The sequence below is a fragment of the Diadema antillarum genome, unplaced genomic scaffold (assembly GCF_040938485.1).
Source record: "Diadema antillarum isolate AM-2024a unplaced genomic scaffold, OU_Dant_1.0 seq00000368_RagTag, whole genome shotgun sequence".
NCBI classification, from domain to species: domain Eukaryota; kingdom Metazoa; phylum Echinodermata; class Echinoidea; order Diadematoida; family Diadematidae; genus Diadema; species Diadema antillarum.
In genome coordinates, this window is record NW_027271369.1 from 3,416,938 (window position 1) to 3,444,576 (window position 27,639).

Genomic DNA, 27,639 nt, shown 5'->3' on the forward strand with positions numbered 1-27,639 from the left:
GGGGGGCACCCCTGATTCCCCCATGAACAAATTAGAAACTACAGTCATCAATGTACTAACTCATAGTATAAACTAAGCTCTATCACTTCTGGTTCTAGAGAAGAAGATTTTTAAAGATTCCTTAATTTTAGGGTGTTTGGGCCCCCCTGGGGCCCCCCAGATGGGCCATGGTGCCCACTTGAACAAATTGAGATCCTACCTCCCTAGGGATGTTACCTGCCAAGTTTGGTGAAAATCTGTCGTGGGGTTCTCAAGAAGAAGATGAAAATGTAAAAAGTTTACGCACGACGGACGACGGACGACGCACGACGGACTACGCACGACGGACGACGCACGACGCACGACGGACGCCGGACGAAGAGCGATATAATTAAACAATGTACACACATTTTTTATTTGTCAATACAGTTGAACCACTCTTATCCGGCCTCCCTTTATCCAGATCTCTCTATTATACAGACGCAATTTCGCCGTGATTTTTTTAAAATTTTTTTAAATAATTACGGAAGGAAAGGGGGATTCCCAACTCAATCTAACAATGGCGACCTACATTCGACTTTGCCGAGCCGTGATGATCGAATTTTGAAGCGTCGTTTTGTCGACTCGTACTGTTTATTTTCAAGATCTACTTGATACATTTCTTAATAATTATTTAGGTAAATCATCCCAAGAATTTATAAAAGAAAATGATTTCATTCATGCAAACACGAACCTCTATTTTGGGGTCTGTTACTGAGTGTAACAATGAAAAGGTTGCAGTATACACATTACTACATGTGGTACTACAATGGGCTACATCAGTACATGTGTATGTATATGTACATGTATAAAGCATTGAGTCTCCCGTATCCGGCCAAATCCCTTATCCGGATGAGCCGCGGTCCCGACTTGTCCGGATACGAGAGGTTCAACTGTACATGTATCACATAACAGGTGTACAGTGTACTGATATTTCATATATTTTACTTACAGTAACTTCAATATGCTCCCTAATATTGGCACAGCTCCAGGAAATTCGAAAAAAAAAACCCAACAACTACACACCACAATTTGAAAATCTGAATAAAATGGCAAAGTCCCACCTTCTCTTTACCATCTCTGAAAGTTGGTTATGCTCTAGAGTGAAATGCCACTCTGTATTCAAGTTGACTGCCATAAATTAGAAATGAATATATCAAACAGAATTATTTCAAATTCAAAAAGTTTCAAAATCAAAAATATTGATCAGAAAATGATTAAGTTTCATGATTTCAGTCAACTGTGATGTTGGGAAACATGCAAACTAGATAATGTGATGTCATCACTCTACTTGTAACCCATTGACCTGCATGCAGATCTTCACGAAACATTCTTCATTACGTGAAATAAATGGGATTATCTTATATCATTCACATCATTGTATACTGCAATGACCTGGTGATTATGCCTCCTACAGTATAAGGACTGTACAAACTGTAGTGTCTGAATCAACCACAGACATGATTTGTACATTGTATTTCCTTTTTTGTATAGACTCACAAAGAGCTGTATGGTGATTTTAACTTTACTGCCTCATTTCACTTGAAATGTGTTTGAGACTAATATAGAGGTTACATGAGAAAAAAAAAATGAAACAATCAGCTTCCAGACCTAATGTTGGTTTTTTTAAGTCTCGCTTTTCATGATATTCTCCCAATTTATTTGTATATTTTCCTCTTTTTGATTCAAGATGCTATGCCACTGCAGTCTAAATAAACCATGAAGCCCATTTGAATGCCACAGAGACACACTATGCACGTTATTTACAGACAGACATCACATTACATTCAAAACCCTCTATAGAATCCCTGACATTTCCATAACAGTCCCTTCAAGAAGTTTAACAGATCCCACTTTTGCACTAATACGATTACTAAATTTCCAGCACAATATCTTCCTAATTTCTTGCCTTTTTCACTAACAACTGGTGAGAGAAAAGTAAAACATTCTGTATGTTGCTGAGTGAAAATTGTACCAAGAATGTTGGATTGACGTGCGTATATACTTATACAGTAACGTTCATTGGTTATTGTTCTGAGAAGCACAGCATACTCAATTGGTGCTGTTGAACTTCACTGACAAGCCCATTTAGAGTACTGCTATCAAGATTTGTTACCAATAGTCATGCAGTAAACATGGGTCCCTGTAAGAATTCAGAAACAACTTTCATTGATCACTGATTAAAGCCTTGTGCTGTAAATGCAAGAAAGGCACATCAAAACAAATCAGGAAATCTGATACAAAAAGCACAGCTCCTACCTACACAATCCAGAACAGCAGGAAGTACAACTATAAATGCTGAAAATGATAAATCCTTAATAGTTTTGTGAGATATCATCATCGCGATCATGTCTTCAAAGGTATTCTTTTCAACAAAATTATGGGCAGTCAAATTCACTGAACTGGTCTAGTGCAAAAGTATTAATCACAAGAAAGTTTCCAGTGTACAACAGAACACATTTCTTTGATTAAGAAATCCACATGACACTGAACAGCAAGCAGTCAAACAGAATTGGCTGCGCATGGCGAAATTACTGAAATCAGCAAGAACACAGTCCATTTACAAACCCTAGCTACAACACCACAGGAATGTATCCAAATGTCTGCAACAAATCATTCATATTTCCCTTGGTTGCCAGGTGGGCTGATATTGCAATTCCAGAATCGAAGCCTTTGCCACATTTTCATCTTTTCTCCAGTTGCTTGAACTTTGCTTCTGTAGAATGTGGAAAGAAAAAAAAAAGGGCCATTGTTAGACAGACCTTCATATGACTGTGGTGAATTTTAAAAGGTTTCAGAAGTGTGCAATATATTGTTTTTGTTCCATTTTGATACCAATAAATAACAGGTGTAAAAGAAGACAAGTGTTGAAACTACAATACAGGCAAAACATCATTAGAAGGATTCATCTGCCATCTGTATTGTTAACCTACAATAATATTGTCTATAGTTTGGAAACTCAAATATAAATGTGGAATGCTGAATGCAGCAATATTAGGACACATCAGTGAAGTTTGAGGAAAACTGCATGATCTGTTCAAATGTTGTGAATTTTTCAAGCCATTGCTGGATGAGAAGACTTCATAATTATGTATTCAAAATACACTTTGTGATTGCACATATGAAGAATGATATCAAGAAATATATAGAAAATTCACAAATTTCACTCTTTTCATGAAAGAGCACTTGACTTTCGGCTATCAGAAAGTAGGGGGAATAATATCACCCTAACCCGTCACAGGAATGTGCACTTTTCATGAAAAATTAAAGTTTGTTTAAGTTTCTTTATATTTTCTTCTTATCATTCTTCATCTTGACATCACAATCTGTAGTCGTCTTCTCATCCAGCTATGGTTGCACCAAACCTGGGATTACAAAAATACTCATGCAAATGCAATCTTACGGCCGGAGAACAAGTGTCAATGTATCGACTCTTCAAGCTGCATCTTACGACAATGATAACATCCATCCATTCCACCCCCTACCATCAAAAAAGAACATTTTAAACAGAAGAGCTAAAACTTCTTAAAGGAAGCACACAAACCTAATCTCTTGGAGTAAGCATCCAACCTAAAGGCAGCCTGCTCCAGACTAGCGACGCTCTCTTCAACTTGGTCAATCTGATCCAGGTATGGCTGAAGGCTCTGGTCTATGGTGGACATGGAATAACAGACAAACTTAGAGCAAACAAACGTGATGACACTTTATACCTTACAGCACCAGTAAACTGAGATGCATGCACTTCTAGTTTCAAACAGACAAAACATTGATCTCTAATCTATTTCACAATCACACTTCAGGTGTTACACTATGTCCTGCCTACATCAGAAACTACCAAACGTAAAAATTCACAAAATGCAATATCAACCAACACTTTAGATGCAGCCCCTTTAAACACTTGACTAGCGAAGAGGGATCAACAATAGATTCATACAAATGTTCCTTGTGACCCACTTCTTCTTCGTATGGCACAATGTGCATGGTTAAAACCGTTAGCTGATTAAATCATGTCACCCGGGGTGAACCATGAGGGTTCGGCATCATTTATCCGTTTTTCTTGGGCAAGTTGGTAGGTGGACCACTTCATCTGGTTAGCACCATGCTCTTTACAATCAATGAAACCCACTACCGTGTACTGTTCGAATATAGAAATGAACCTTACTCACACAACTCTCAATTTCTAACCAACTTCAATGCTATCCTATTCACCATATCAGGTATGATATACAATGCATTTTTAGGACTCTAGACTACTGTATTCTGGTGTGTTTTTTTTTTGTCTTCTTCTTCATTTGTAATAATACAAGTGCAACTGTAATGAGCAGCATGAATGAACTGTTACTTTCTTTTATATTTTTCCCCTGGATCATTGGCTTGTGATATCACTGGCTATTTTTTTTTTTCTCTCTCAGGGTAATATATCAAGGGAGTCAACAACCAAATGTGACCTGCGACAACGGTTTCAGGCAAAAGTCGCAAGAGCAAATTCCCTTCTAGGCGGAGTACAAAGATTTTAACTATTATTTTTGTCGATTTAGGTTTTTTGCAGAAATCGAATCTTTGATATGTTTTCTACATCTACACTAAATTTCATAGCATAAGACTAAGTTTTTCCTATCGAAAATGGAATTTTAAGCACCCTACGTTGGATCGCACTCGTCAGTTTCGAGCTTCTTTCGAACGCCGCGCCAATATCCCCAGTGTTGCTACGGCGCATGGTCTCGCATGCGATTGGCTGGTGCGTCGCATACATTTACATAATTCGGCTTTCGGAGACACCAGTTGCAGCGTGTGGGGAATGCTTTGTCCACGCGTGCATGATTACATGCTCCACTGTTCTTGCTATAGTGGTTTATACGCTCGCTCTGTAGTGCGTGCTCTTCGTTTGGCTTTCTGTCCAAACTATTCTAACGCAATGTTCGACAACGGAAGTGAAACAAAAATCGTGTAGCATGACATAATCGTGTGAAAAGAAAACTAAATATTCTCAAATTTGTCTACTTGTACATGTAGTAAAGATTATGACAGCAGACTGACTCAATGGAAGGCAGATAAGAGGAAAGGAGCGGTCACATGTGACCAATTATATTCAAATACTACACATCAAAATCGCACCAAACTTACGAGTCGTGTTTGGGTTTTTTTTGTTTTGTTTTGTTTTAATTTAAGCAAAAGGGTCGCCAATGATAAAGACAAATCAACCACAATGAAAACGCGATTTGTAAATGTGTGGATTCGCCACCGCTTCTGTTACATATGCACACAGTCATGGCGTGTGGATGCCATTGCATAATACGTGCACCATACACGTCATGTACATGTACACCGTACGTGCAATTATCGTATTCGCCATCTTGAAAGACGTACTGTTAAACAAAACCAAGCGAAACACATTCATTGTTTTTCTGCTCCATACGCTGAGCTCTGAGGAAGGTGCCCGGGAAATTTGACTCTCTCAGTGAGCCAATCAGAAGGCGATGTGGTTGCTAGAGGCGGGGCTTAACATCGATTGGCACCATCGCACACGCTACGGATGGGTGATTCTCCCCTCGCATCGCCGCTCGGACATTGTCTTTGAGAAAGAGGTGAATCTTCAAAGCCTGTTTTCTCGCAATTTTGTCAGGCTAACAACTTAAAAAGTGCGTTTTATTTCTCTTTGTATGCCCACTTATGGTGCCAAAGAATACAAGTGTTTTATATCAATGCAAAGCTTAGGAAATGGGCAATGTGATTCAGTGAAAAAATGAATTTTCAAAATTCCCGACTTTTGCCTGAAACCGTTGTCGCCGGTCACAAATGATTTCTGAAGTTTCACTGTCAGAGTAACATGAACATATATTGTGTCTCTCTAAAGTATCATCTTGAAGAGACAAATCCGCAAATTTTACTGACACCACAGGCTGATGTCATTCCAACTCAACCTAGGAAGTGAGCCTGATATGAATAATCTTTACAAGGTAAAAGGTCATTACGTTCTACTTCTCAACATGTACTCCATTTCAGTTTGTGATTGCTTGAAATAGGAGCAATGTGACTGTTTACAAAGGCCTCTTCACTACAATGGTCACAAATCTCCCAATGCTGTCAGCCATTACATCTGAAAAGACTCACACTTTTCCTGGAGGTCACTCATGGAGTCGCCAATCTGCAGGGCAATGTTCCTCATGTCGGCATACTTCTTGGCTGTCACGTGGTTCATCTGCTCCAGCAGCTTGTAATCATCTGCTGTCGCTGCAAATACATATCACCAGTGGAGCAACATCTTTAAACTAGAAAAGCACTCTGAAAGCGCACACCTCCACCAAGCATGCAGCTTATTTCCATCACTGATCTTGTTCTTCCAAAGAGATATCAGTGATTTCCACACATAGGCCTATGTACTTATCATCATGCTGAAAGTGTTTATAGTGTGCTGAAAGTCTCCCGATTTCCCAAAATAGAAGCCTTTGTTACGTCATAAACCCTCAGCTGCATGGCGCGCCTCGCCCTAGCAGAAACTAGAGCAGTCACTTTAGTGCGCGCATGCAAACCTCAAATACGCGCAGCCCAAACTCCCAAGTTCATTGACCCTACCTGCCAAAATATCAAAAATCCTTTATAAATTCCCCACAAATTCTCGGATCACTACCAAAAGTTAATCGTTTGGTACTTGTGTCATTTTCAACCTTTCTTGCAAGTTTCATCCCAATCCGTTAACTACTTTTTGAGTTATTTTGCACACGGACAAACTAACTAACTAACATACCAACGGTAACGAAAACATAACCTCCTCGGCGGAGGTAATAATAATTTACCACTGCAGCGCTTCATGGAATTATTACACTAACCATACTTGAATTGTTGCTGTTCTATATGCTTTGAGAAGACCTTTGAAGACAAATAACATGGCATGTAAAGCAATCTGAAAATTTAAAGTATCAAGTGCTCACAGTTATATCTATATCAAATAACAATGATTTACATAATAGTCATATTATTTATTCAAAATGTTCATTCCCCCCAAAAAAGAATTGGCAGTATATAATCAGACACACTTTCTTTTCATTGCTCTTAAATCAGTTACTCCACTAGAATTTTTTTTTTCTTTCTTCTGCCATCGACAACTTTTTCAGCCCTATCTGAAATCAAAACACATATGAAATTAAACATGACATGAATACAACCAAGAAAGTAAGCAAACTTACATGCCAAGTCTCCCTGAAGATATTCTACCATCTTCTGAAACATGTCCCTGGTAAGTTCCGCAATATCTGGATTTTCATCAGCCGTGACTTCTGTTGCTGTTTCCACTGCAGCATCAGTGCTTACTGTTGGGTCAAGCAAACATGACATTTACTGTCTCAGCAAAGCACAAGCTTTGCTTTGTTATCTCATCTTTTTTTCCTTTTTTTTCTACAAGCTGTGTAACCATCAGACAAAAAACAAACAATAACAAATAAATAAATAAATAATCCTTTTCACTCAGGTGCTCATATTCAGGATCCAAAGAAGTCTTTAATTCTATGCAGTTCACATTTTTTTTTAAGAATGATGGTACATGTATACATGTAATAATCATAAAATATTATGAGAAAGCAATGACTTAGTAAATGGACTCTCCTGAGATTTCAATAAAAATAAAATAAATAACCTGGGAATCTGCTAATTTCCTCACTAGCAATGTAGCAGTGACAAACCATAAAGAAGTGTTACTACTGACTGGTAATCTCTCAAACACTGATCATGTTATCATTCTATTTGCTCATTATCATTTCTGAAAGAATTGTGGGAAAGCAAAGTTACATGTGTTGTGTATCTTCTGTATATAGTTTTAAGGTGGTTAGTTTTTCCATCCCTCTCAATTCAAATCAAGGCTCTCTGAAATGACACCAACACATTTCCATAGCAGAGCATAGATCTAGTCTGTTTCTGTGTATTTGTTGTAATGTACGGTATATTCATTAAAATGTCATGCTCAAACTCACCGAGTGCTATGAAAGAAAGTACGTCTAATCACAATGATCTTTATTGTTTGGAATATGATTGATATAATTTTTGAACTCTTCTTTATCATTAGTCTACTATCCCTACGCTACACATCAAGCTGTAACACAACTTGAACTTTTGGCCTTGAACTTTTTAGCCTGTCCTGACCCTGGCTGGCCTGGGTGTAACCGCGGAGTGCCCCTTCACAGAGTTATTAAATTAACGTTACTGCGTTCGGGCTGTTCGCAGCGCAGTTAGCCTGGGCTGGGTGTAACTGCGACAGCCCCAACGTGCAGCGTTGGGGTTGTGCCGTTTTCGCATTCAGATCGAGGAGTTGTACAAAACGGTGCCGTTTCGGCACTATATTTCCTTAATTTTTCAACAAAAACTACTAGGAATACTTACATGGGTCGATTAAACCTAAATGATTAATTTCGGCGACTGTTTGATGCATTTCATTGCTTATGATGCAGAAAATGTTGTCTTATAACGCGGCTTTACGCGAATATCTTCAGCTCACCAATCCGCGATGCTCACTGAAACTCACAATCACTTGCACAGGCGCACAGCATGCATGCAGTGCAGTGCATTGACAGCATGCGCAATGCATACTAATGGATATAGCAGCAAGTCTCTCCATTGTTGCACTAAGTCTAAGGGCAGGCCGCCTATTAAATTTACTCCTAAAAAATGTAGAAAATTTTGCAGTTTCTAGATAAATGGGTGAGAAAACCCAAGTCGAAAAGGTAATTTATATTTCATTTTTATTGTCACTGTGTTTATGATAGAAATTTAGCCGTGCTTTATTTGTGAAGTCGCTGTGAATGTGGCAATGGAATTATTCGTGATTTTTGCTCCCGCTCAGCTGCGAGGTAGCCGCCAGGACCGCGCCGCAAGGTGAACAAAATATAATATAACATAACATAATGTTATGTTATGTTATGTTAATTAATGTTATGTTCATTAATGTTTATAATATAACATAATTTGTTTCAGTAATTTTTTTTTTGATTAAAAACGCCTCCGGGGCTAGGCTGGGTGCAGTGCAGTGCAGTGGGTGGCGGTGGCCCTATGGCCATACAATAACATAAAAGACTACGAAAGGGACTGTGGGATCAAATCTACAAAATCCCCAAGCAATGTGTAAAACTACGGAATATTACCTCTTCTTGTTGATTGATCTGATTCATTAGTCTTAACTTTATCAGCAGACGAGGTCGGACCAGCCTTATCACTCGTTGGCTCAGGATGAGACATTTCCGTAGGTCAAAGTTGTGGTTAATGTGAGTTTTAGTTTACGAAGCGAAGTGGGTTTATGTGATGTGACGGCAGAACTCTTTGACCTAGTGGGTGGAGAGTAGGGTCCTTTCGTCATGACTATTAGCATAAATATTCATGACATCCCTCAACTCTGGTCTTCTACACTCCTGTTTCATCACAAGTTTGTCACCAAAGTAGGGTGGAACGTCAGAGTTTGATGTATTATGTTTGCAAAGTAATCAGCTTTAAATTTCTTGATTTGGTCTAATCTACAATTTGCAGATGAAACAAGAATCCAGCATTAGTGCTTTGAAATAGTTCTAAAATGTGAGTTAGGGATAGAAACAACCATTGTGAAAATTTGAATCAATAAAATCGATGTTAAATATTGTTAAATGTACAAAATGTGGACAATAGTTATAATAAGAATGTTTCCATACTAAACCGTCTAACATTTACGGTTTATTAAGAAAAATACTTACATCTCCTTATATTTTTGGCTTTATTGCAAAAATTTAATACGGGAGGATGTTTTGTGGTACAACAGACCTGCACATAATGTAGGCCTATGCATGAAAGGCGATATCTTGAACATTTTTCAATATAATCAAATCACTGTTCCCAAAGGTAAACCGGACCTTTATGGTTGTCTTACCAAACCAGAGGAAGAGGATTAAGTATTCAGGAGATCGATTTTGCAAAATCATTTTGTAATATCATTTCAGTGACTTTGAAATTATCATTTTGATTATTTCAAAATCGTGTGACGGCTGATAACAGTAGCTAGATTTAGTTCTCTCTATGCATGGGCTTGTAAGTATTTGTGAATTAATCGGAATGATATAATTAGGTTAACACACACACACACACTCACAAAATCATTCCAGAGTTTGTTTTATTTCAATTTCATTCATTGCCATACATTCTATTTCAATGTTTGAATATATATAATGAATGTATACGAAACAATCCAAACTCTGACAATTGAGTACACTCAGATAAGTCTACTTGAATATTCAGATTTTAAAAATGTACAGATATTCACATATATACAAAATAGATACACAACAAAATATCTCCTGTCATGGAGTGTCTTGAATCATGCTATGGCTTGAATGTCCAGGTAAATAATTGATGTACCATTTTTCAAATATACAAAACATAATATATCAAGTCAACAAGTACACAAGACACATGCGAATGAAATCGTTTGTCACATAAAAAGACCCCAACTTCCCATTCCCATAACACAAACACAAATATATCATCCTAATCATTAATCAATCAAACTGCCCTTTATGTACGGCTCCGGAATCCCCCTCCCCCCCAACATACACACAGTGGCGGATCGATCGGGGGGGGGGGGGGGGCACCGGGCACTGCGCCCCCTCCTTATTTTTTGTTAAAACAAAGGAAATTAAAACAAAAGAAGTTAAAAGAAAAAAATGGGGGCGTGCCCCTCCCTCTAATTTTGTAAAGACGCCTCCCCTTTACGGAATTTCTGGATCAGCCCCTGAGATCCCCCATGCAACGCACACACACACACACACACACACACACTTAGCAAGAATTTTTAGCTAATAAAAGGAGGCAGATGCCGAAGACGACGACGACGACGACGCCAAAGAAGAAGAAGAAGAAGAAGTAATATACTAAATAGAGCATGAGACATATTGACATAATTTTCGTTAAAGATTTGATTATCATTAAGTATTGTTGCCATCATCGTCATGAACGTGTTATCATTGAAATCATTATCATCATTCAAATTTATTCCGAACACATGCATGTACCAAATTTATCTAGACACAACATGTATTACGATCATAATCATCAGGAATTATCATTGGTAGGCCTATATCATGGTAATCTTGATATCAGAAGGGCACCATAGTTATCATTGCTATCTATGATAGTCACTGGTGTAAAATTCATTGAAGCATTTATCCTGGCCTTATTTTCGAATACCCTGCGACGGTGTTCTGATCATGTTTTTCATTTCCAATTTTCAAATTCAATGGATGCATTCGATGTCACGAAGTCAAACATAATAATTATAATAGATAAGTTCTGCATAAGTTCCATCAAATGTTAAGAGAAAAATAACGAGAAGATAAACAAAGTGCTAAACAAATTAATATCTATAGAAAACAACCTCATTAAAGGACTCCCAGTTTATTTAGAGAGAAACATCCGTCTGTCCGGAAAGCCAGACGTATAGTCTCCGCGGACGATCAAAATCCCAGTGCAGACTGATCTTTCGGTCAAAATAAGTGAATGGATACAAACAATAGGCTTAATTCTACAGATGACATAGTGTGCTATTGTACTAAATTCACAAATAAAATATTTCTTTGAGGACTTAGTGATTTGTGTTTGTAAAGATGAATTTCATTTACCTTTACTCCGCACCATCCTCGCCCAGAATACTGTTTGTTTTATGCAGGACCAACCTTTTGGAATTCACCAACTATGTGATGATTTAAAATATGCACCAAGTCTTGCTATATTCAAGAGAAAATTAAAGAAGTTTTTGTCGGCTTTTAGATAACATTTGAATTAGGCCTACATATTTGTTCATCTCATTTGCATAACTTTTCAGATGTTAATCAATTGAAATTTGCTCAGGCCAATCGATAGTGTCTCTGGTTATGTGTACGGGCAACTTTTTCTTTTTGTGTGTATAGATGTGCATACAACACACTGCTTGGAAAGCGACCCTCATGAATATTCACTATGACGTAAGTACGCTACCTACTCACCTTTTGTCTGTAATGACTTGCTACATCTGTGTTTCTTTTTTCTGATGCACGCAGACTAGAACAATCTACATTTGTACATAAATTTGTACTCAGTATGGCCTAGGACCGGTTGTGTATTGTGCAGATCAAGAAGGAACCACCACAACCAGTGAGCTGAAAATGGCCTCGTACTTTGACGAACATAGTTGTGAACCTACTGGCGAAGAGGGTCCTGAGTTGAATACGTTGCTGAGATGGGCAAGGTATTGTTTATTGTCTTTGGTTTGCTTTTGCTGGACGTAAAGTTTACACTCGTAGATCTATGGGTATCCTACAATAGGGTAAACTATTCAGTGCACACTATTTTTTATTTTCAATTTTAGCGGGGGGTAAACGCTATCTATGGAAGTCTAGCCCAAAAAACAAAGGCCTATGGAACTCTAGCCAAGAAGAGAGATATCCTGCAGATCTAGACCTCTACTGTCTGGACTACAGGCAGAGTACAAATACTGGCATAAAGAACTCTCGCCAAGAACTGATTTTCATTGCAGTAGAACAACAAAGATTCGTAGTGAGTCAAAATAACTTAGACTCTATTAAATCTAATGTAGAATAGTAGAATAGCTAGACCGTCTTACTTAATTTACTAGGCATGTGATTAACACTGGTTACTTACTGCACTGAATATGGTAACTATACACAGCCCAGTCGCTATATAGTGACAGGCGTCTGGTCGGGCTATATAAATTACATGGTATTATTGGTAACATTGAGTGTAAACCCCGGAGCGCTCCTTGTAACGTAGGGTGGGACATCTAATTACCGGACGCTTTTTTTTCGTGGCTTTGATTTCCGTACTCAGTGCCAGTGGATGAAATTTCGGCTAAAAATAACACCACTTATTCACAGACTCCTGGAAATTACGAATTCAGCCAACTTATGTCAATTCTTTGTTCCAGTTTTTAGAAAATATGCTTCAAACATACCCCTCTAAAAATAGTCGTTTATTTGCGCGGTGCAAAATCGCATTGTATTACCGGACGCGATTTTCGTAATCGAATAATCAAGGTCTTTCGCACCTAGTCCTTGCACCAGAATCACAATTCATCCCATAAAATCACCGTACACATTCTCACCGAGCGGATGACAAAGAAAAAAATCGGCAAATGAGGCTCAAATTTCGTATCTTACGGTAAAATGTCTGTCTTGAACATTTCGAACAGTTCACGCAATAAAACCTTGTGAGAAATTGACAACTGGTTAGACTCTATACTTCTAGTTTACGTGCTTTGTCTATGGGAGCTGCACGCGCGGGTGATGAGTTGCGGGCCCCTTAGCGCACAACTATTCCGCATCGTTCGCGTTTGAGGACGATAGCTACAAATTTCCGATACCGGTATTGATCAGTGAACTTTTGGTTCAACTGGAATCTTCAGCATTTTTCCTGTATAACTATGAAGAGGTGCGGGTCACTCAACTATAAATTTGAGGTAAAATGTGAATTTTTTTCGTGTTTTTACAGTATTATGTGGCGTTTTTGCGATTTCGGTCCACACAAAGTTCTGTGAGGCTAATCTACGAAGTCTCGCGCGTACAGAATGTCATTAGTACGCAAAAATGTGCGTGTCCGGTAATACCATGCGTCCGGTAATACCATGCTTGCCCCTACTATTTTGTAGTAAGTACACAACACAGTTATACTGCATTGAGTGTTACTTAAAACACCTTTGAATAGATGCCTAGACCCTAGATTTTTAGATGGTCATTCTCTGTTAACTCATAGCCTGAGATTGATAAAAACAAAAAGAAAATAGAACTTGTAAATTCATGAAAGACTGTCTGTGGAACTGTGACTGTATTTCAACCACACCTGATGCTTTTATTTAAATTTACCTTGTGGACCTAAATGTGTTCTAACGTTAGATCCTCTCTACCAATGCATTGAACGCCAGTCACCAAAGCAGGGCTGCCAACCCTGAGCCATGCTGAGTGAGAGTTTGGAGTGAGACACTGTGAAAGAACGAGTGACCAAACCCGATCGATCAAAGCGACTGTGGTGGTGGTGGTGTGTGTGTGTGGAGGGGGGGGGGGGGGTGGGTGGGTTGGGATGACGTGGAAGGGGATTGTCTCCCCACCCCCTTTTTCCATTGGAGGGAGCTTTGATTTGACAATTTTACATTGTAAATGCTGCACTCTGGTGCATACTTCAGTAAAGATTTCAACACATGCATAGAGAGAGTGTGCCTGTGGGGAAAATCTCGAAAAGTTTGGGCTTGGGCATATTGAAAGTTCGAATTCAGGGATTGGGGGACATTTCCTGTTTTAGGGGGTCTACTCATGTTTTGGGGGCTCAGCATGAGCCCCCAAAACAGAGGTCATCAGAGGTCATCATTTCCAATGCATGAATGTTTTATGCTGCAAATGATTTGTAGTATACTTAGTATTAAAGTGGTGGCTTCTGTCAGATTTGCCTGAATTGCTACAAGTGTTCAAACATATCGCCACATAAACAGCATTTGCCAGCATTTAACAAAGACATATCACTGTTTGTCTTTATGTTTATCCACTGTCTGTAGGATACTCATCAATGATATCAGGGATTATGCAGAGAGAGAAGGGTAAGTGCCATTTATCTTTTACCCAGTACATAGACTGTTTCTGTATGATGATGAATGAATCAGATTCATAGATGCTTCTTTCCCTACAGTTTTAATAGTAACTGAACAAGCCATTCTATTCACCTGCCCACCCCCCTCCCCCAAGTTTTTTTTTGCAGGAATTCACTTTACATTCATCAGTTGTTATGAGCTAGGGCAAGCCCCCAGCAAGCTTTGTGGTTGTTAAAAAGGCAACTTTTGTGAACAAAGCCAGCATAGATTTTAAATACGTTCTTACAGAAATGATTTCTTGAGGAATCGTACACATATCTTGATCCTACCCCCCCCCCCCCCTTTTCAGGCACTAAATCAACCATCCAAGTGTAATGTCGTCATTTATCAGCAATAAACATTATGGCCAATATTTTAGAGAGAAGTAAATTATGATACACTCAATTCTGTTCTACAACTGTCATTCATTCTTCAGTCCTTTGTTTTTAGCATTTTCAGTATTCACCTAGATTTGATTTATGAGAATTGTATGATACTTGTTTAAGGATGTGCATGTATTATTAACTTTGTGTATTTCTGAACCAAGGAGCTATCAAAGACCTTTGACTGAACTGAAAAATAGACTTAAGTTGTGCTAATGTTGTCATATTTGGCAAATAGCGCACCATTTGCAACCTTTTTATGATTTATAAGGATTATTGTTTTCCTGTACAAGTGTTGTGTCCTCAACTAGCACCTTGCATGAATGTGATCAAAGTGATATAAATTTTCTATTTTGCATTGCAATATGACAACCCCAAATTATAGCAATTCGGAATATACCAAAATCATTCTGAAACAAGATATTACAGTCAAGTTGTGCTACTTGTGCATGGTTTTAGTTAATATTTTGTTTGGCATGTTTTACCAATTTCTGGTTTGTAATTTGATTTGTTCTTCAATTTCTCTAGCTTGGCTCTTCCTGAAGATATCCGCAAGGCTCCTCCAGCCTCTAAAGAAGTGGTTGCCAATTTGAAGCAAACAAGGATAACGTCTGACAGATTTGGTAGGTTCCTAAAGAACGGTAAAAGTGTGACATGCACACTACAAGGTACCTTTCAATGAGCCAGATTTGGCGTGACTGCACTCAGAATTTCACACAAGCGTGGTAAATGCCAAGGGAGATGAACTTTACATGGACATTATGAGCAGAAGTAGAGTCACTATCAGATGGGTTTATGTTAAGGGGAAACATAGAAGATACATTATTGAGAGGGGAGCTAAGTGACCACTGAAAGTTGTATGAGAATCAGAAAGCTCAAAGCTCCTTTAATTAAAATGCTGCAAGACCATCATGCTCCATTGGCGTCTTTTGATTATCGATTCTAGAATGGCACATGCTTCTAAGGTCTGTACCCTTAGGCTTGGGTCGTAAGGAGAAACTATCACACTCCCTAGGCCTATTTGAGGAGCTGATGTTCGCTGTTGCATATAACATCTTTAATAATCTAGACGTGAAATTAGTTTGATTTTTAATTCACAGTAAAGAATGAAATATCACCTCTTAGAGTTAATTTCAAACTTAAAACCAACTTCATTACTTGCTGCATTTCTGGGTCAAAGCCACTATGATAAGAAGAGAATTGTACTAAACAGAAATGGAAGATGATAATTTGATAATCAAATCCCTGATGCATCATCATTTGCAAGCTGAGAATTCAACCACTCCTTGTTGGAATGGTACCTTCATCATGATTTGCTTTATTCCTCTTTGCATCTTCTTCCAACAATCACCCCAAACACACATCCTTGTCTGTCCATCTGTCTGTCTCACTCCTTATCTTCTCTGTTTTTCCTGATTCTTCTGTCATTACCTACAAACGTCTACAGGAAAGTGTCCTATATGTCTTGTGCCATACATGGAGGGTGATGTCACAAATTCTCTGCCCTGCTCTCATGAATTCCATCGGCGTTGCATTTTGCCGTGGCTCTCCAAGGTGAGTCAGTTACATGCATAGTGATAACGATGGCACTTCAGCCGTGGCATGTTTTTAGCTTTGTAAATCCTAGTTCCCTCCGCCAAGGGGGGAGGTTATGTTTTCTTCGGCATTGGTTTGTTGGTTTGTGCGTGTGCAGAATAACTCAAAAAGTTGTTAACGGATTTGGATGAAACTTACAGGGAAGGTTAAGTAACAGATTAGTAACAGATTATTAAATTTTGGTAGTGATCCGGGATTTTTTTCTTTCAATTAAATTCAATTCAATTGCATATTTTTTAGGTTTTCATACGCGCACTAGAGAGCATGCTTTAGTTTCTGGTCCAGGGGGCGAGGCATGCAGCGCAGCTGGCATTGATGACGTAACAAAAGGCTTCTAAACGACAGTTTATTGGGAAATCGGGCAATTTTCAGCATGCATATGGGTAGAAATCACTGATCTCTAAGGAAGAACAAGATCAGTGGTGGAAATGAGCTGCTTGGCGGAGGTCTGCGCTCTCGGAGTGCTTCTCTATTTGTTTTTTGTATTCCCAGAGTCAATACCCTTGTGAGATTAAGTGTGATTAATTTTGCGACTGTTAGTTTCACAAAAGATAATCAATTCTGTACTAGATCAATCCTATTGTATTTTATTGAAGGGAAACTGGGGTGGACTTTATTAGCGTGGCAGAAATTAACTACCTTTGCAACTCAGCAGCATTGTGTGTCATTACTCATCATAACCAGTCAAATTTCTTCTATACCTCTTGTCTTTGTTTTTTTAATCTGTTGGAATGAAAGAGTTGCTAACACCATGTCACACTCAATTTAGCTTAAAGCTGGTAACTTTTTTTTGTCAGCATGGATGGAAGAATGGCCACATTGTCATGTCAAATTTGTTGTATTTTCCGCTCTGATTTTATCCAGATGTAAAAGTTATTTATAATAGCACGAAAGTGTTTGGCAAAACTTTATTGAAAGCTAGGCAGATGGTGGGTCAGTGGTAGATTGTAGAGAGGCAGCATGTTTTTTAAATCCTGCTTCAATTAGAAAAAAAAATAGTTTATTCCAACAGGATTTGTTACTTTAAAAGGGTATTATAATTTTGGTTGAGACCTACCTTGAAGTTTCAAACATTTTTTGGGTGAGATAATGAGAAACCTTTTATGAAATATGAAAGAGCATGTAATTCCAAGAGGGATTCAACATTTATTTGATGAAAATTGGTTTTGATGTAGCTGAGATATCCAAAAAAGAGCAATCCTTATAGAAGGTGGGACCTACATTTTATTAGGATCGTTTTGTTTTACTTTGTTTTTGGATATTTCAGCCATTCCAAAACAGATTTTCTTCAAGTAAACTTTGAATTCCTCTTAGAATATTATGCTCTGTATTGTATCATAAGTACTTTCATGGTATCTTGCAAAAAGTCGAAAGCACATTCCTCATCTCCACCAATACAGGGGAAACTCGGTATAACAAACACTGCTATAACGAGATATCGGTTATAACGAGGAAATTTTCCCGGTCCCAAATTTCCTTCCACACAAGTCTATGTAAAATGTTACTCTTATAGCGAGATCGGCTATAACGAAATAACTGCTATAACGAGATAAATTTTGTGACTTCCAAACAAAGAAAAACATAGTAAATCAAACCTGCTATAGCGAGGTAAAGCAAAATGCCATTGGTAAAGCTTTACTTCGCCTGTGCTATCATCTTCCGAGATTGTAAAGCTTGATGCGCCAAAAACTGTCTTGTATACACATAATCATTTTCTTCAGTGCACTCCAGCTAGCACTGCATGTTGTACGTGTAAGTGTGTGTGTGCGCGCACACTGATACATGCAGAAAATGTGGTGGGACGGCCATAAGTATGTATACATGACATCATCATGACGTTTAGCAGGTGTGAGGCAATCTGATGCTGTGATTGGCCTTCTACGTAGGGAATTCCCCATCTTCACACACACGCCAGTCATAATGCATACAGAATGTGTCATATACACACACAGCATTGTGCAGACCATATTCAAGCTTTCCACACAACACACACCCATACGATAACCACATACCAATCCACAGACGATCTTGATACAATCGCAAGCTATATAAATTTACAAATTCAAACATCTACAATTAATAAAAAACACATTCTTGATATTGGATTTCCTTGGTGAAAAACATCTTCTTACCCATAAAGGTGAGTAATTCCCTCACACACAATCAAGCTATCACAGTATTGATTGAAATATGATGGGTAGTCCCACATGTGCAAATTAATGTCTTTATGTTATGCCCTCTTTTATGCCTACTGATATAACGAGATATCGGCTATAACGAGGAAAATGACTCGGTCCCGACCATCTCGTTATATCGAGTTTCCACTGTACTATATCATCCCTTTAATGCTGTTTCATCCTTACTCCCCCATGCAGACCAACTCTTGCCCTCTGTGCAGACATGAGCTACCTACGGACGACGAGGATTACGAAGCATACAGGAAACGAAAAGTGAGTCGAGTCTTTCTCTTCTTATGGAGAGGTCCTTGACCTGCTTCTTTCATCTTTCAAATTCTGAACAATTTAGGCTGAATCAAAGGAAAACAAATCCCAATTATATAAATGTGGATTGAGTGAAAGCAGCAATATTCGTTGAACGCATCAGTGAAAGTTTGAGAAAAATCGAACAATCTTTTGAAAAGTTTTGAATTTTTAAAGCTTTGGTGCCATCTTTACTGGATGAGATGACTACTACACTTCATGACTTCATTTTGGACGATTTAAAGGAAAATTTAAGAAGAATTTCACAAAAATTTTTTCATAAAAAGCTCACATTCTATCAACTTGTTACTGACATGTGTTAGGGGTGATATTATTTCCCCATGCTTTCTGAAAAAGGTGAGTCAAGTGCTCTTTCATTTTGCTAGAAAAGTGAAAATATGTTGAATTGTCTTTATATTTTCTCTTTATTGTTGTCGATAATGACATCATGATGTGTAGTAGGCTCCTTATTCAATGATGATGGCACCAAAACTTTTAACATTTATAACTTTTGAATTTGTTGGATTTTCTACAAATTTCACTGATATGTTCTACTTATATTGCTGCTGTAACTCAATCAACATGACATATGCATTGTATATTTGGGCTTTGGCTTCCTTTTTACCCATTGAGAACGAGCCCTGAGTATTCTCGGGCAGGTGTCTTTGGGAAATGCATGTTGTAGCAAAATCAGTCCATTCTCAATGGGTTACAGGAAAGAAAGAAAGAAAAAAAAGAAGAGGATTACAAGGGCAGTAAATCCCTTGGCCATAGCCTGTTTTCATGGGCCCTGTGCTTTCTGTGAAGCAATAAGTAGAGGAACAGCAAACTGAAATGAGGATAATTGTAACATAAATTGCTCTTTAGATGCAGGTCATGGCCATTTTAACATTGTACACTTGTATCAATAAAACTCATTTGAACCATGCATACTTAGTTAATTGGGCATAGACACAGTTTGACTTTTTTTGTAGTTGAGTATCTGTATTTCAAGTATGGGGGAAAATTGATTTTAGATATTCGTTCTGTCAGTGACTCACTCAGTCAAGATTTTTATTGTCAAATATCTGTCTGCAAAATTTTAAGTGATTTAAGCATTTGCTTACTCCTGTTTTATCTCATGTCCCTTTTCAAACTTACAGGCACGAGCCAAGCAGCGGGAATTTGAGACTGAAACCCTGCACAACTCGATGTACACTTGACCGGTGCTAATGGTGTAATGTACAAAGTGTAGATAGTCATTGTGTCCACAGTGTATGCAGATTACTTTATAAACAATGCTTATATTTATCCTACTTGTATTTAATGTGGTATCACGTCAATTGCAATAGCAAATGTATTGAAAATGATCAAGTTGGGTATTTTTTCCCCCAAGTGTGGTTGATGTACTTTTTTACAATTTCCTTTCACAAGGCATGTTTCATGTCAGTGGTTGAACCACTCGAGTACATGAGAGTTGATGATTGCAAGAATGGATGGGCAGCCAAGTCTGTAGATACTAGTATCTGATGCTTTGCATCGAAGGCCACACACCGAATTCATCTTGTTAAAATGGTATATCCTAAGCTTATTATAACGAAGGCTTATTATAACTGTAGGCTGTACCATTAACATAAGATTATGAATTGTGTCTGGTTCTTGACAAAATATTACTCTCAGTACAACATTAAAGAGTGCATTGTAACATGGAGTATGCTGAAACACATTTTTTTTTTTTATCAAGCATTAGAGATATAAAATTATAGTTAATTAGATTTGTTAAATTGAAGCGTACAAATGCTACTGTTGATACCTTTCACCAGCCATCATGACCAGAAGTACTAGAGACTTAGAACAAATGATTCAAGCTGTTATTATAAGAATGGTGCACAATAATCTGGGGATATCAAATGAATCAGTTGAATCAAAAATGTTAGCGGCTTACATACACACAGAGGGATACTTAAAATTGTTCATACCATATAACAGGGCTCGACACTAACTTTTTTGTTTGGTGGCCCGATGGGGCCACCAAAATCCTCAATTTCAAATTTTTGGTGGCCCGAAAGAAAAATTTGGTGGCCCCGAAAAAAAAAACAATAAAAAACATTAAAAGTCCTGTTTTTTTTTTAATGAGTCAAATATCTAAGTTTTATCCAGTCATAGTAAGAATTGGAAGTTGGACATACATCTACTCATAAATAAACCTCAACAAACTCGCAACACTCACTCTCAGGCACTCATTCAGTCCTTTTCATCCATCCTTTAAACAAATATAACTGCTAATTTCCGGCGCAAAAAGTTACGAATTAATTGACGTACTTTTCAAAAAATTTTGGTGGCCCGAGGCGGGCCACCAAATTTGCCCTTTTTAAAAATTTGGTGGCCCGACTTTCAATTTTGGTGGCCCGGGGCCACCGGGCCACCGTTAGTGTCGAGCCCTGCATATAAGACAAAAGTTTATGTTTGTGTGTGTGTGTCTGTAATGATGGGTGTGTGTGTGTGTGTGTGTGTGTGCTACAAGTATATTATGAATTATCATTTGTAAATCAAGTGATTGAAAATCGTGACATATCTGAAGAAATGGCACCAGTTTTCCTGTAAATCTCGTTTCTCTCAAAAAGATAATGCACATAACTGATGCAAACAAACTCATTATTTTCATTAAAACTATCAAAGACTTCTAGTGCAATAAATAAAAAATGTATTTCATACGTATGAACCTTGGGCTAGCTCTCCAAGTGCTTTTCTAGTTATATGTTGTTATAAAATCCTTCTCTTTCTGGTATAAAACAACTAGTTGCAATGAATTTAAGCACAAATAAAATGAACCACTAATAGCAGAGAGATGCCGTAGAACAACTCTACTACCTGTGAGTGGAAAATATGGCAAATGATGCACCATGCTGTACCCCTGGATTACGTCGTTGCGTAGCGCCATCTCGTGTTTGCAAGATGTACAGTTACACTGTCATAATCGTGGCCAAATTTTAGCAGTCCGGCAATCATGACCTAATGCCAATTCAGTGCTATTATGACTTTTTAAACCATAACACAGTTATGATGATAGACTTTTCATTTATATTTTTTGAAATATGTTTTGACTGTTTTGAATAGTAATTCAGAATGAGATCATTTCAATCAATGAATTCGTCCCATGATTTCTTATTTGACGTCTTCCTTGGACTGGTAATGTATACAAAGTGCGATGCTGCTGTCTGTGTCATGTCTGACACAGATCACTGGTGTGTATGACGAGCGTGTTATGATGCTGTTGCACTGCTGAGCTCACTGTTGCAACAAAGTTTTCTTTCAAAAAGCTTTATAAATTACTGTCACCCATTTTTTGGTAACCCAGGGTACTGCGCTAAAATCAAAATAATTCAACAAAATGGTAGATTTTTATTTGGTACCCCAGGGGTTTGAGATTTGATGTGATTTGATAACCACTTGTAATATTTTCAAACACTATCATTAACCACATCAGACATTGAAGTAATGTAATTTTTATATCTTATTTTATCCTCACTTTGACCAGTAAACAAACTAGTGGGCTGAATAATACTGTATTGCTTTAATACTGATGAAAGTCACTGGGATTTTTGTGTAAAATAGCGGGCAGAAACATGGATAGACACTGCTTGCTGCAAAAGAGTTCATCTTCACTCTTAATAGCAAGAGATGGCAAGATGTGCATCCAATTACAGTGCACTCCCGTTATAACGAACACGGTTATAACGAAATTCCGGTTACAACGAAGTAAAATTTAGGGCCCCGACATTATCAACTCTATGTATCTTTATTGTTTATTCATTCGGTTATAACGAAATTTCGATATAACGAAAGAAAACTGCCGGTCCCGAGGACTTCGTTATAACGGGAGTCCACTGTATAACAAGTTGCCCTTTCAGCTGTACTAGTAGTCCATTTCTTTTTTCACCTTTTGAAATGCAATGATGTGTGATTGCATTTAATTTGTCAAAGTTTCCAAGTTTGCTCTAGATTTCTGATTTTGTTAATAAGACTGATATGGACTGGCTACTCAGGGGATACAACATTAATTGCCCTCACTAGAATCTTATTGCCCAAGTCCAAGACGAGTGCAATACATTTCTACTTTAGGCAATAAATAATGCATCCCCCGCAAGGCCAGTGCATATAATATTATGTGTACTGTTTACTCGGACACCAAGTAACTTATATTTTAACGTGTACATACAATACATACTTTTTCTAATCTTGGACAAACTGAAAGTACAAGAGATTAATTGGATCGTTTCATAAGTTTGTTGGTTGGTGAGCACATTTATTTCATGATTTTCTACCAAAATGTTCACAAATCATCAATAAAATATAATAGAGATATGCAATGTAAACTGAAGACTTTGTATTACTTCGACCGTGTGCAACATTTAACATAAAAGAAGGCACCTTGTACAAATGTAATTACTGTTAAAGAAAACAAAATCCTGCACTCTTTTTGCATGAGTAAATTTCAGTATTGCTATAAATGACAAAATACACACTGCACAGTCACCAGGGCAGAATATCTGTGCCACCTGTCTCATACATACATGCATGTAAATGTACACAAAAATACAAAATTTCACCAAAATAAAGCACACATGTGAATTTCAATAAAATCCTCTCCAGAGCTGTGAATGGTGATAAATGCAAAATAACACAACCACTGGCAGACATTTTGGCACCAAAAAGCCATCATCATTTCGTAAATTGCAAATATACAAATTGGCACATCTCACGATTTTCCTTGATTAGATCTAATTTACAAGAAAATGGAAACTAAAATATACAATCATTGCTCATTTGTGTGTATAAAATTATGTAAATGTACATCTCACACTATAGCCTCATGTATACAGTGTAACATTCAATTTCTTTCTTTTTTTTTTCTTTCAGTCGCTTGCTATCTCCAGAAATCTTCAGAAATGCCCGACCACCAACTCTAACAAGGGAAGTTGTGAAAGTCTTCCTGTCCTAACATACACCTTTCACCTTACATTGTGTCAGACTTGTACAATTGTGGCAATACTATACTATTCCAAATTTCTCGTTCGTGTAGCACTTATCTTACGATGAATAAAAAAGAAATCAAAATGTTTCTTTTTGCCAGGAAAAACAAACAAACCAGCAGTTGACAGCCACCGTGCTGAAATACCTCCCGAGGGAAGCACTGACAGAAATGTAGTACACTGTATACATTCTTCACAAACAATCACACATAATCCAATCTGAAAAGAGCATATTAAAATATAGACTCTTCACATATTTTGTTAGAGTTCTCAAAAGTAATAACTTCTTTTAAAAAAGGTGGGAAAAATTCTGACGCGAGTGACACTTTGTCATCAGTAATCCCCATCCTGGAGGGAAATATAAAAGATGCGATTGATTACACAATTTAGCAGTTGAATTGTCGGTATAATTCAACATTTTCCTTGGGTCTACATGATATAACAAGAACCATATCCATGTGCCAACAAATTAGTACACTACCAAATATGGACTTTCCAAACACTAATTATTCTGAAGAACATACTAAAAATCAAATAAATATCAGCTTGACTAAAACATGGCAGTAAACTGAAGTATTTGTAACATTTCTTTTTTCTAAATTTTGAGTACAGTGGCATTTTCAAAACATGTAGATGAAAAGTATGATGTCTTAAAATTAGATCTCCAACATATTTGGAGGCAGGCTGCTGATTCGTCACAGAAAAAAAAAATTGTAAATGGTCCTTGCTTCACAAGGTTCACAAATACGTCCTAACCTTTTATTTCACTGATATGACAGGTGAATACATGTATTCTGCATAAAACTTTGACATACAAATTCAGATAACATTACACCTCATCTACATACTTTTTGTTTTTAGATTTGAACCTGCATTTCCATTCTTAGCGAGAAAAAATAACAACAGGAAACACTTTTTTTTCAGTACTGCATAAAATTCTTTGCTGTAGCAAAAGAAAAGGAAAATTAACTAATGCCTACCACAAATAATTTCAAAGTGGCATACAATTACTAAAGCACCATAAATGTTTAATTAAGTTTTGTATAACCAAGAGTAAATTATGTACTTTCAGAGCAATCTTTTGCAAATATGCAGAAAAAAGGTGCAAATTGACTGTAATTCACATATTGGTAATCCACAAAACATGATGCAGCGCATAATGACAATTAAGTGCTCCACAATAACAGTGAGTTAAGCCATTGCCTACCAAAAACTTAGCAAGTCCTGTTTTTGATCTACAAGAACATCAAAATCATACATGGAACAGGTTGACTACAGTGCACAAAACAAGAACAAGACATTTGTAGGAGATATGTACTTGCATCTGTAATTGCCAAAATGCATTTTTTGCATTCAGCCACTCTCCAGACTGTGAATATCTACAGGTGGGGAAAAATGAGTAGGCTGTTGATTTGAATGTGTACTTCAGAATGCATATTTCATCACAGCGTCCTTAATATCACACTCTTTTGAATATAATGATGTAATTCATAATGCTGGAGTACACTGCGTTTTCACTGGACGAAAAATTACTTCAAGTCACCTCGCTTGCAGAAAATGACATGCTTTATATTATAATTTGATTCCTGATACCAGTCAAATATTACAGTTCATTCAAAATCATTGTTTAAAACCACTCTCTTCAGAATCTTTTCTCCATTTCAGTCCACATGATAATGAGTCATGTGACTACACTCGTATTCAATTGTACTGTTTTGTTTCAGAGTTTTACCTTGAACTAAGTTATTCGATTAAATTCTGCTGGGGTGTCTTGATATTGATTCCTGTATAAATGGGACAACATAGTTCTATCACTTTTGCTGCTTTTAACAACTCTTTGCAATACAATGTCCAGGTTACCACAGAAGTTGGTCCTTTTCAAAGGGAATGCACTTGACCACTACTGCACAGACTTGGAGGTAGTTTTCCCATGTTTGCAACCCCTCCGCGCTACTGCTAAAATCCATCCGCAAGAGGGCTATAGTTGGTATCAACATAGTATGAGTCAAATTCTAGCTCAAATTACTTCAAAAATTTACTCAAAATAAGGAATGGGAAAAAAAAATCTTTCATTTTTTTACTTTAATTACTGACATGTGCATTCTTCTAATAATATGATAGAGTGGTCTGATCAACAACTTAGATGGCACTTTTGAATGTGAGTTTAATGTTTGGAAAAATATAACATGCAATGGGTACTTAATCCATGTATTGTGGAGCTCATTTCTGTCATTTTTTTATCTTCCTCAAAACCAGATGAACATAAACACTATACTAACACTCCTCTGGACCTCAAATCTGCAACCTGCTGATTTCATATCCAAGAACAAAGTGCACAACCCTGCTGAATGCGTCCTATTACAGTGCTACATATGTGTTGTGTATGTATCGGTGAGGTAGCCCATGTTTACACTATTGCAGTGATACTCAAAACAATACAACGCAGCAGCTTTTGACACATTTCTCAGTTTTACAACAGGGCAAGACTGTCTGAAAAAAAAAATAGAGTCAAATATAAAAGAGAAAGATATAAAAATTCACCATTCTGTATTGAATATAACACATTTTCATCTAATCAAATTATAATAACAGAAATGTTTCTTCATTTTCCAAACAACCTCTTAATCAGAGTTGAGCACCACAATGGTACACGTCGTTTACAAACATAATATTTCTATGCAACGATCAAATAAGTATCATAATATTTACAGTACTATGTACCATCAAAGCTTACTTTGTGACTACATTTTACATTACTAATTTTATAAAAAATACATTGTGATACACCTCTCAACTGTTTCTTGTAAAAATAATGAGTAAGATACCAATACTATGATGGTATATACACGACTGCAATGCCAAGTATCATTCTTCAATACATATTATGGCTGTCAATTTTCAGGCACAGTTATTATGTAAAGTTGTAAATCTATTTTTCTCTATATTAATGTAAATATACATTTTGGCTCTCAGACTTGCAGATTTATGATAAAAGGCGAGACTAGAAGCTTTTATGTACATGGCTATCAGGCTACAGTTCAAAAAGTGGACTTCACAGGATAATCATGTGCATGTGTAACTACATCCATCCTTTGTTTTTTAAGTCCTGTTCAAGACTTCTATGGTGCAGTAGATCAACAGCACATAGAATTCTAATCTTAAGACAAGCATGTTGAAATCCTACTCATATTCAAACATACATGTATACAAAATATGGCAATACATCTTGGTGAATACAGTACGCTATAATCAATTAAGAAAATATTCATATATTACTCAAATATTTACACATAGTACATGCATCTTAGTATAAAATGTTTTCTTTTATGCAAACAAAAGTGAGGACAGCCAGAAGTGTCAAAAATATGAAGGCATAGGACATACAAATCATCACCCTGTCTTTCTTTCTTTGTCATTAAATATTTTCTACCTTATAACTGATCAATATTTATCACAGAGTATTGTGATATCGATTCTCTTGCAAGTCAATCATTGTGTAAGGCTCAAAGGCAATACAAGTAAAATATCATCTCCTC

At 37.2% G+C, this 27,639-nt stretch overlaps 2 protein-coding genes across 2 annotated transcripts; one reads left to right on the top strand and one right to left on the bottom strand.

Moving 5' to 3' along the window:
* Positions 1-571: 571 nt before the first annotated feature.
* LOC139731304 (biogenesis of lysosome-related organelles complex 1 subunit 2-like) lies at positions 572-9,305 on the bottom strand. Its single transcript, XM_071642192.1, has 5 exons — positions 9,147-9,305; positions 7,203-7,325; positions 6,130-6,249; positions 3,563-3,667; positions 572-2,734 (listed from the first exon to the last, which is right to left on the bottom strand). The coding sequence occupies exons 1-5, from the start codon at positions 9,238-9,240 to the stop codon at positions 2,703-2,705; spliced, it is 474 nt and encodes a 157-aa protein (XP_071498293.1). The 5' UTR covers positions 9,241-9,305; the 3' UTR covers positions 572-2,702.
* A 2,776-nt stretch (positions 9,306-12,081) lies between these two features.
* On the top strand, positions 12,082-20,293 carry LOC139731305 (E3 ubiquitin-protein ligase RNF181-like). The gene is made up of 6 exons (XM_071642193.1): positions 12,082-12,247; positions 14,561-14,602; positions 15,544-15,638; positions 16,463-16,569; positions 18,987-19,061; positions 20,234-20,293. The coding sequence occupies exons 1-6, from the start codon at positions 12,165-12,167 to the stop codon at positions 20,291-20,293; spliced, it is 462 nt and encodes a 153-aa protein (XP_071498294.1). The 5' UTR covers positions 12,082-12,164.
* Positions 20,294-27,639: the final 7,346 nt, after the last annotated feature.